The 11583-nt window shown below is 45.6% G+C and overlaps 1 protein-coding gene across 1 annotated transcript; it reads right to left on the bottom strand.

Moving 5' to 3' along the window:
• Positions 1–228: 228 nt before the first annotated feature.
• CCN3 (cellular communication network factor 3) lies at positions 229–7202 on the bottom strand. The gene is made up of 5 exons (XM_002929527.4): positions 7000–7202; positions 6644–6869; positions 5300–5551; positions 3879–4093; positions 229–1031 (listed from the first exon to the last, which is right to left on the bottom strand). Exons 1-5 carry the CDS (start codon positions 7069–7071, stop codon positions 735–737), a joined length of 1062 nt encoding a protein of 353 aa, XP_002929573.1. The 5' UTR covers positions 7072–7202; the 3' UTR covers positions 229–734.
• Positions 7203–11583: the final 4381 nt, after the last annotated feature.

Genomic DNA, 11583 nt, shown 5'->3' with positions numbered 1-11583 from the left:
AAATGTATGAGGGCTCAGAGGCCTAGTCATCTCTATGTTAGGGGGGAGTTTTCTCTTTAGCTTCTTTCTTTGGAAAGGAGTCAACTTGTCTGCAATAGAGCAAGTTTATCACACCAGTTCACTTAACTAACAAACATTCCATTCCTGTAGATACAGCTTGTTTCCTAGTGTGCAACGCAACAGAAGACTAATCGTTTCTGGATTTCAAACTGAAGAGCTACACATTTCCTCACACCTTGAACTTGGGAGTTCAGCGTTGAGCCATTCAAAAAGAGAGGTCAACAGAGACTCAAGTCAAACCTCACTATGTGGCAAAATATTCATATGACAATATGTTCAGTGTGATATTGAACTTCACTGTGACATTCATGACAGTGACATTTTCTTGATATGGCAGTAGTGTATAACAGAATAAGATGAGTGTAATGTGATAGTCTACACAGTAAAACATGTAGCTGATTTCTCGAATTTATACAAATTTTCATTTGTAGTCAATACCACAGAAAAGTAAGTCATCCCTAAGTACTATCCTGAGCTTACCTTGATTTCAAGTTTACAGTTAATCATATCTTTCATTTAAAAAAAAAAAGACAGATATAACTGACCTCATATGACCACAGAAAATACATAGGACTCAGGGGTAAAATAATAATTCTTCCTAATTTTTCTTATATTCATTTGATGGTGGGTAGCTACAGTTTGCCTCTGTACGTATGCGTCTCAAGGATTACATGTTACATTTCCCCTCTGCTGGTGTTTGGTTTTAACTCTTGGAGGAAGGTCTCATGGTTATGAGGACAGTTGCTGTGACAGGTGCAGGTCCCGATGACCATCACTGGTTTCTTGATGATCTGCCCTGGGGAGCACTGGAACTCCACCTGGATGGTTTTGGTGTTGTGGGGGGTGCAGCATCGGCCATCACTACAGACACCACAGAACCTCGGCTTGTAGGTGTGCAGGCTGGTGCAGTTCTTGAACTGCAAGTGGATGGCTTTCAGTGACTTTGTGGTGCGGAGACACTTCTTTCCTTTCTAAGAAAGGAGAAAATGAGAGATTCATGGAATGGCTACCATTCCTCCGAGGGACCATTTTAGGGATATGGAATAAATTGCTAGCTGCCTACCCCCTATCCATTGTTCTTTCTTCTTTGCTAACATGACATTATTGCGTTCGGGCAATTTGGTCAGCTACTAGTATTTGCTTCTCCAGAATATCTGGGAGCTTGGAATGGCTTTATGATCAAGTTCTGGCCAATGATACATAAACCAAGGGATTCTGGGAAACCCTTTGCTCTTCAGACAGGTACAGCTCTTTATTGCTTCCTGCATTCATTGTCTTTCCTGCCTAGAATGTGGAAACCATGCCTAATGGTACACAACGGTCTTTAGACCTTGTGGCGATAAGAATGAGGTTGAAAGTGTATATAAAGAAAGTTATTTTTTCAAGGCACTGGAACAATGCATTCTTAGGCATTATAAAGAGGAAGGGAATATACCTGGTAGCATTGCACACCTCCTAATGTTTCAAATACTTTTCAAACATTAACTCAATTAACACTATTAACAACATTCACTCCTACAAGGATCAATTATTCATGGAAGGAACAACTGTGCAAGTTTTACAGATGAGTAAATGGAGTCTCAAAGGCCTAAAGTCACCAGAAACTTCTAGTTATTGAATGTCTGACCAAGGCCCATGCCTTTTATTATACTATAACATCAGGAATATCTAAGACAATAGGATTTAAGGTTATTTTCCATGAAGGCAGGGTAAATGGAGAATTTATTCAATATGCCATTAATAATGGTTGATGAGAGACCCTCACATTGATAATTTAGCACAACACTGACTCTATGTTTATTTCCCACTTAGATTTCTTCACCTAATAATTTGCCATAATTCTCTGCTTTTCACTTTCCTAGGCACAGCCCAGAGCTGTGGAGTGATAAGGCTTGGGATTCTCTTAAATTAGTGGCTTTCAAACTTTACATCAGCATCTTCTAGAAGGTCTGCCAAAACACAGATTGTTGGGCCTTACACCCAGAGTTTCTGATTCAGTAGGTCTGATGTGGGCCCCAATAATTTGCATTTCTAACAGGTTCTTAGATGATGCTATTGGTCTGGGGAGCCACACTTTGAGAAGCACTGGCTCATATTTAAGCATCTCTTGGTGTTAGGAAGTAATGATTATTATGCTAGTATTTCCCTAGATTCCAAATAAATTTTGGAATCCTTATGAAATGTATGTATCTTAAATAAAAATCCTAATAAAAAACTGGGTGCAAGTTACACAAACGAATATAAAAATTCTGGCAAAAGAAACAATAGAAAAAGCAAAATTTTGGAGGCAATATGGAAAAGCCTTCTTTAATAAAGAAGTAAGTGTGTCCTTGACAATATTAAAGGCCCCTTGTTTCTTCCATCTTCATATTTAATGTGTAGCCTATATTCTTGCCAATGTCCACAAAAAGGTACAAGGTCAGCAACATCTGTGTGTCTGAGACAGAGAGAGAGAAAGAGAGAAAAGCGGGGAAAAATGGACAGGAGATAGGAACAGAGACATAGAGAAAGAGAGACAGAGAGAGGTGGTTTGCGGGTGAACCCACGTTAACTATGTGACATGTATGCTGGAATTCCCCCACGTGTGGGGAGGTGCAGCTTCTAGCATATAATTTTGGGGATGTTTCTATGTGTTCTTTCAAAATTGGTGGAAGAAACATAAATTAGGATGGAACCCCAAAAGTCATAAAGCCATGGAGCCATATAACTAATATGACTACTGGAGACGTATTTTCGCAATACATAGAAACGATGTGTAACGTTGAGAGAGTCATCTCTGCCCAGCCACTTTGTGAATTCATTCTATTTAATCCACAGGACAACTTGGAGGTACGTACAGTTAATGGCCTCATTGTATGGGGTAAGGAATTGAGGTTTAGAGGTTAAGAAAATCGATCCAGATCCCACAGCTAGTTGGTGTGGTACACCAGGATTTAGGTTGTCTGGCTCCAGAGTCATACCCTTAAGCCTTAGGTGCTATTGCCTCAGGGGGGAGATATGTAAATCTTCCATTGTTAGACATTATCTTGGCCTTAGGTTTGTACAAATTTCCATATAATGGTTCAATTTGGGTATTGCATTTATCTGATCTAGGGCTCTGGTAACAAGGCCTGTGATGTCATCAGGAACCAATCAGAGCTTCTGATCTGCATGCCTTATAGTCAGTGTTAACACACTGAGTTGATTCACATCCAGCAAAAAAGGGAAGAAATGTGCTATTTTATTTGGCACATATCGCCTTATGCTGGCAAATGTACCGGTCCCACTAGACTTTTTAAAATCGTGAAAATAATTCCCAGACATCCATTCATTTATTCATCAACAATTGTTTATCAAGCGCACAATAGGGACTGGGTAGGATGTTGGGGACCGAGGGTTGAGTGAGGAAGATACAATTTCTACCCTGTGCTTCCTACAGATCGAGCCTAAGGGGTGAATAAAACTGAGGTCAGAATTGACCTCTTTAAAATGAACTGTGCTTGGCGACTGAGCAGCCAGTGTTTTTCCAGGAATGGAATGGGATTTGCCAGACCGGTTCGGCTGGGGACACTATTAGAGTGGCCGGTTCTTCCCTCTACCTGTGCACCTGCTGTGAGTTGTTTGGGATTTTTCAATACATGAAAGAGAGAGAGAGAGAGAGAGAGAGAAAAGAAGGTAAACTCCCTCATTACAGGAACCTCTCTGCCTTTTCTCTGGGATTCACTCCCAGCTAGAGCTGACCTCTGAGTCTGCGAGTGTCACCGCGACTTTCTAGAGCCCGGACGCCCATGAGGCAAAGCCCCCTCCTCTGGGATGGGAGGCTGCCTCCAGGCTCCTACCTTATCTGCCGGTTGCATGTGTTCTTGTTCACAGGGCCGCACCACACAGAGCCGAGTCTGCTTCACCATTTCACATTGTGGGTTCCTGTTGGTGACCCGGGTGGAAAACCCCATGCCACAGCTCTTGGAACACGCGCTCCACTCTGTGGTCTGTTCAATGCAGTTGATGCTGGAGTCAGAGGCTGCAACTCCTAGCGTGGCTTCTGTCCTGTAGGCTATGGGGCAGACCAAGAAAGGTGGCCAGATTGAGTAAGACGTGGGTTGCCGAATGATCCTTTCAACCACCGTTGGAAAGAGGGTCTCATTCAATTCTGTACCTACTAAACTCAGGTGCTCTCGGGGCCAGAACTGGATCTCTGTATTTATGACACCTAAAGAGGTAGCACTTTGCCGGCACATTCTAGGCCTTAAAGAAAGTTTTGCGGAATGCCTGTCCACTTGTCCTGAAGACGTTTAGGAGAACCCGTCTTTAAGAAGCCTAGCAGTGTGAAGAACGTAGAACAGGATAGCATCAACAACTATTCCATAAGCGGTAGCGTTTTCAATGTATGACTTCATACAGAAAAAGGATCATGATGAAATTTTAATTGGATGAGCAATTAGAAGCTACTGACTCAAAATAGTGACGAAAGCTGTACTTCTTTTCTAGAGAGTGAAACTGGTTGTTTGGATTTTTGGGATATAGACACTTGGACTTTGACTACAAAAATTTCTGTCTTGACACTTACTATGCACGGCTCGGGGCAGTTCTACATGGCAGTTTTCCTATCTGTAAGGCATGGCTGATAATTTCTGACCTCAGAAAAGCTATAAAGCTCTGCGTACCGCCAGCATAAATAGTCCGGCTGATTCATGGCTTCTAAAATATTCTCTACTGGCTCTTGAATTTTTTTTTTAAAACTATCTCCTTTAGAAGACAAAACAAAAAGAAAAGCAAAACAAAGATCCTTGACCCTTCCTACAGCATCTGGAAAGGTGGCATTTTTCTGCGACACCCGTCCAGGGAAAAGCAGCGTTCTTTAAGAAGACTGGTCTTGAGAGCACATAGGTAACACACAGAGTCTGGAAAAGAGTGATTTTTTTTTTTTTTTTTTTTTTACTTTTATCTCTGTGATGCTCGTAAGGGTCAAGTGGGGGTGGACCAAAATAGAAACAGTAGTCCTGCAATAAGACAAAATCAGTCCCCTTGCTCCAAAGAACCGCTGAATACAGCAGGTTCTCTTTAGGAGAAACCGTGTGCATACTTCAATAACTTGGCTAGGATTCACACACGTGATGTGTTTGATCTCAGTGGGCCATCTGGAATCCACAACTGCATGGCCAGAAACTGAGGCCAGTTTTTCTCAGGGCAAATCCAAAAGCACACACATGCTTCCTGCCTGCATTTATCCTGAGCGGTGAGCACTTTCAGAGTTTCTTACCTGGAAGGGCGAGGCCTCCCAAATCCCCCTTCTCATTTGAGTCACAGATCCACTTTTCACAGCACTCCCCGGGCACTTCAACTTTTCTTGGAGCTGGGCAGTCGGGCTGGGGCAGGAGCAGGTCCTCTCCACAGCGGGGCACACAGCCAATCTGCCCATCTCTGCAGGCACACTGGTATTTGCAGCTTGGCTGGAAGGTCTCCCCGCTTTGGTAAATGACCCCATCAAACACACAGTTGTCTCCTTCTACCGCTAGAGCATTGGGGAAGCAAGGCAGAGAGGGAAGGGCAGAGAGAAAAATCAAGAACAGAGTGTAGTGGAAAAACTAAAGGGGCTACATGCAAACCCCAGGTCTTCCTTTTTCTCGTTGAAGTGATCTGTTTCTTCTCTGTCTCTGGTAGAGAGATTCCTCATGGAGGCCTCCCAGAGCAAGAAGAAAACTTGAAGACCATCCAATCCGGCCATTTATTTCACAGAGGAGGCAGGGGGTTCACCACCAAGAAGTGACACTCCCAAGGGGCCACGGCTGTTGCTCCCCAATGATAAAGTCATTTTGCTGGAACCTCCTTAGATTCCCCTACTCCAGCAGCTTAGCATTAGAAAGGAAAAGGTGCACTTCATATCCTCCAAATAGGTACTGGTAAAATCGGGAAGGGTGCTAGGATTCCTTGGCATTCCAGCACAATAAATCATCACTAACTTAGAGAAGAAAGTAAAAGGCTATTGCAAGCCCTCTTATCAGGGGAGGCAGGGGCAGCCTCCAACTAAATGGTGCACCACGTGGAAAAATGATCCCCAATCCGTTTCACCAGCCTGAATTGGTTGGTTGCCTGCGTTTTATTCTATTCACAGCCCAGACGGGGGTTACATAGTCGTCCCAGGAGACCAAAAGCTGCTTTAGCTCAATAGGTCCATTACAGGTGTGAAAACAAACCTGTTGGGCGGCAAGTGGGGGAACTGTGAGCTTGTGATTAAGCCCGAGATTCCATCACCTCCAAGCATCCCTTTGGAAATGTCCAAAGGAAATGATTTCACTGGCCCTAAACTCTGCCCTGCTCCCTGGCAAGGCTATCTAGATTCCACTCTAAGGAGGCAAGTGATGAATGCTTCTCACCTTTTGCGGGGGGGTTTCCTCTGGCTTCTGGCGCTCTCCAAAGCTGCAAGCACCCCCCACCCCCACCCCTCCCCAGACCATGCCGGGAGCACAGGAAGCGCTCCACAAACAACACCTGCTGCACCATTCCCGTTATTATTATTTGCATGTTACCCTCAGGGAAGGGGAGAAGGAGAGGAAAGGGGCAGCAGGCGGAAGCGGAGGACAGGCGACACAGGGGGCCGGATTACCCATGCAGATGCCGGTTCCCGCGCTGGGGTCCGCTCTGCGGTCGCAGAAGAGGCCGCGGCTCTCCTCACACGGCTCCAGCAGGGAGCAGCTCTCGCCGCGCTGGCGGGCGCACACCAGACAGCAGGAACAGTCGTCCAGCACCGCTCGCACCCCGGGGGCGCAGGTTGGCGGCATTTTGGGACACCGGGCCGGACACTGGGTGGGACAGCGCTGGTTGGCAGCGACCTGGCGCGGGCGGGACAAGAAGGACAAAGCTCTCAGCAGGGACGATCGAAGGCGGAGCGACCCGGGCCCCGAACAGGGGCCGCCCTGGAGGGCAAAGTAACCAGAGGCACCGGAGGTGTGCGCCGCTCACCTGTCCCAGGACATGGAACAGCAGGAAGGCCAGGCCAATGCACCGCTTGGGCGGACTCTGCACACTCTGCATGATCAGGCTTTTCCCTCTCGCCTTGAGAAACAAGACTGGGCGCCGCAGATCCGTCCCGCTCGCCCTGCTGCAGGTCGGGCGCTCGCCTCTGTTCCCCGGCCGCACCGGCTTAGGTTTTATAGCGCGCTCGCGGGACGCGCTCAAGCCGGTTGGCTGCAGGGCAGGGAGGAAGGGGTGGGGGGACCGGCTGGGTGGAGAATGGAACGAACCCCGGGGTTACCATGGCAATTGGCCGTGGGTGCCGCTCTCCTTAGGGCGCGGCCCTGGGGCCTGCGTGTGCCTGTGTGTGGCGACTGGCTTTTCCCGGAGCTCCGGGAGGGGCAGGGTGGAGTCGCGCGGCCGGGACCCAGGGCTCGCTCGAGCGCGTGGGAAGGAAACGCCCGTTTCCTCCTGGAAGCTGCTTTGCCTTCCCCCAGGACCGAGACACCGGCGCTCCCCACCGCGCCGCGCGCTGGCCGCTCCAAGAGGGGCTGCGAACGTGGGGCTCTCCTCGAGGGGTGCCTGCAGTTTGGGGCCATCTGTGGGGGGTTGGCGAGAGGCCCAGGGGTTTAGTCATAAGGGAAGCACATGCAAGTTTGTCACCGTTTAGGGCACTCTTTGAATGTGTTGACGGGAGGAGAGGGAGGGAAGCAGAAAGAGGAAAGAAAGAAAAGTGAAGGGAAAAAAGCAAGGAAAGGAAAGCGAAGACAAAAGCAAAGCAAAGCATCGCCGCGTTAGGATGAAGGATGCTATTGGCCAAATGGCAAAAATTCCTTTGATTCTAATCATTCCAAGCCCCCACTGATTCTTAAGCCCCCTCCTCCCGATTCCACAGGCTTGAAAGAAAGAAAATTAAAACATAATAAAATAAAAACGTAAGAGCCTGAGGTAATACAAGCTTTCTGCCTGATAGAAAAAAAACCTTGAAACACCTGTTGTATGACACCTCACGTAAATCAGCCCATGTCAAAATCCAAGAACCTTTGAGACTTGGTGAGGCAGGTTAGCCATTGTCAGCCACTGTCCAAACCTCAGTGAATTAGGTACGGAGCCAGGACGCGTTTGCTTTACTTGGCTGACCCCTCCAGAACAGCCAATCTCTCTCTCACCTGGCATCCATGTTTTAAAAATGGCCGCTTTGAAGCAATTGTCATCTCTCATGAGAATGAGAGCACTTGTACTGCTCTAGAGGTGATATTGCTTGATGGATTAAAAGAAAATTTCTCTCCTTCAACTTTGCTGCTGCCTCCGGGATAACTATGCCCAGCTCCTTTGAGGATAGGCTCAGTGGAAAGACACCTTATGAGAAAAAGTATACAGTCTTGTGATGTAACTCTAGACTTGAAAAAGAAACACATTTCCTCTACATCATCCGTCTCCAGCATGAAGGAAAGCAAAGGCAGCTTGTGGAAGGGGCCAGGACTGCCCTTGCAATGCCTATTCCACAGGCTGAAGGCACACAAACCCCTTCAGGAGAGTTCTCTGAGCCTCTTGAAACTGCTATTCCGTATTCCCAAGGCGGCAATAATTCTGCTTTCTTTGGGGTAAACCAGACTCAGCAGTACTCACAGCTTGACAAGAAATGGAACAGTTAATCTGTGCCATGTCTGGGACCCTCACACACTCTTCAAGTTGACTAGCTTCTTGGGTCATCTGGTCCAGTGATGCTTCCACTAGATTGCACATCAGAATCAACCAGGGTGTATTTTTTTTTTTAAAAAAACACAGATTCTTCAGCCCCACCCCTGACCTACTCAGTTGGATTCTCTGGTGAGGGCCCTTGGAAGACAGCATTTTATTGTATTTTGAAATGGGGGCCGGCTTTGGGAAACCTATAGATATGTAACAACTAGAAGCATAGCTAATGTAGAAGCAAGAATCTTGGCCAGGTTTTCAAAGTATGAATAGCCAGAATAAGGAGAAATCGGCAGCATTGAGGCTGGGCTGACTCTTCCTGGGAAGAGGGAAGATGAGAGGAGAAATGTTAATTCAAGGTAAGAATGAAGATGTCAATAAGTCAGAGCTAGCATGAGCCTCTTGATTGCAAGTGATAGAAACCAGAGGAACTAGCTTCAGCAAGAGGACTTCTGGAGGGATGCTGTGGGATTTCACAGATAACTGATGGGAAAGGTGCTACTAGGCCTCAGAGGCTACTAGCATCAGGGCCTGGGAGCTATCAAGAGTCCATCCTCCCATCTGTTTTCTTTTCTCTTTTGGGTGTCAGCTTTACTCTCTCTTACCACAGACCAGCTTCTCCCGTATAAGGGAAGTGTCAACCTTAGGGTCTCCCTAACCTCTTACATTGTGACCTTATCACTGCAGAAGGAATGTCCCTCTCCCTTGGCTCAATTTGGAAAGTTCCAGGAGTTAGATGAGCTCACCCTGGGTTAATTGAAAAAGACAAGAAAGATGAGGAATGGGGATTAGCTAACGCCACACAGTTGGAATGGGGTGAATGAACAGTTCCCTGGGAACAAAGGGATGATTCTTTAAGAAGAAAGCATGTGTGACAGGCAAAACAGTACATACCCACTCTACTGTCTGCTGTGAGTGCTCCTGGATAAGGAGCTCCACATTAAAACAATTGGAAACTGAAAGTGAAGGCATCTAATGATAATCAGGTCATGCTTTGCTGTCTCTAGGACATCTTCTGTCAAATCCTTCATGCTGGGATAGATTTTTGTCCTTTCTGTTGGCCTGGCATGGGTGCTGTTCCCGTCTCTCTCTCTGAACTCATTGAATAACAATGATGTGACTGTGTCTGTGCTTGTCTCCCTCTCCTGCCCAGGAGCCCTTGAGAAGAGGGAGCACGTCATAGTTTCCATAAAGTCCCCAGGAATGGACAAGTGGTCAGTTGTTCTTGGACCTTTTGAGATACTGCAAACCTCCCTTTGAGTTTCGTCCCTTGTTACTGCTCTGTACAAGTCAAGGTAAGAAGGAACTGGAGGTGTTGTTCCTCAGCCACAGCTATCCGCCATCACCATCTGCTTCCGACATGCACCTTCTCTCAGTCTTTCTTGGTGCTATGAGTCTAAAGGACAGCATACAGGCTGGTGACTTCCTCCTGTTGGAAATAAGCCCTGTGTCAGTGGAGATGTCTGAGGAAGTCAAGGGACATCACATTAGAAACTCTTCATGAGTTGCTGCTCTTGGCTGCCAACCAAGATGGCAGCTCCTCTTGGTTATGAGGCATAAGTACTTTGGTGGATTCACCTCTTCATTTCATTTCATTATTTCATTTCATTATTTCATTTCATTATTTCATTTCATTTCATTTCATTTCATTTCATTTCATTTCATTTCATTTCTTTCTCTCTTCCCTTTCCCTCACTCCAGATGTGACACCAGAGACTCATTGCTCCTTCTCTATCTCAGATAGGCTGTTAATTGATTCATATATATACATTTTAAAGATCTTATTTATTTTGAGAGAGAGAGAGCAAGCAGGGAGAGGGCTGGAGGGAGAGAGAGAGAGAATCTTAAGCAGTCTCCATGCTGAGTGCAGAGCCCCATGTGGGGCTCAAACTCACAACCCTGAGATCGTGACCTGAGCCGAAATCATGAGTTGGACACTTAACCAACTGAGCCACCAAGGTGCCCCTGATTTACATTCTTATTACTCATTAGACAATACTCCTACCCAGAGTACATGTACAGAACTCCTTACATTTTATAATGCTAAAATTTTATAAAAGTTTCCATTGTTGTTGTTTCATTTTTTTCAGTTTTAAAAAAGAGTGGGGAGGGCACGTATTGCATGGTGCACTGGGTGTTATACACAGCTAAAGAATCATCGAACTTTACATCAAAAACCAGGGATGTACTGTATGGTGACTAACATCATATAATAAAAAAAAATTTAAAAAAATAAAAAAGATTTTAAAAATATATTGGCACTGATTTCTGTAGCAGGCAAGAGAAATATAAAGCACAGAACCCCATATTAAAAATGAAACAAAGAAAAAGTAGTGACTATGATGTTATCATCTCCAGGACAACTCTATCCCTCTTCTCTCCTCAGTGATTACATTCTCCATAAGCTCATAGACATTGATTGCCTCTTCATTCAGTCATCATTTAGTGAAGCCACATATACTTAGCTCTGGGAATGTGCCTCATAAATCAGCCTCACAGCTCTTTAATGATTTGGTTGCTTTTTTCTACATTTCCTTCATATGTCCCTTTCCTGGGGCCCCAGGGAGTTGGTAGAACACAAGTTAATTCCCATGATATGTTAGGCTAGCCAGCTCTACAAGGTGTACAATTCTATGGCTAATTTCAATCACACCCTCTTGCTTCTCTGACAGATCTCTTCTGTTCTTGCTTTTCTGGAAACGACGAGGGACAGAGAAGAAGCAGTGACAGGAGGTGAAATATCAAATACATAATGTTTAGTGTTATCCCCTTTGGAAACATCTTCCTATTGCCCACATATTTATTGATTTTTTAGTGCATTTCTTACACAAAACAAAAATCCAGAAGATTAAGTAAAAAGAAATTGGAGCTAGAAATTGACTAGAAATGTGAGAAATA

Source organism: Ailuropoda melanoleuca, chromosome 9, assembly GCF_002007445.2.
Source record: "Ailuropoda melanoleuca isolate Jingjing chromosome 9, ASM200744v2, whole genome shotgun sequence".
Classification (NCBI taxonomy): domain Eukaryota; kingdom Metazoa; phylum Chordata; class Mammalia; order Carnivora; family Ursidae; genus Ailuropoda; species Ailuropoda melanoleuca.
Note: the sequence above shows the minus strand (reverse complement) of the source record. Positions and strands in the feature narration are given on the sequence as shown.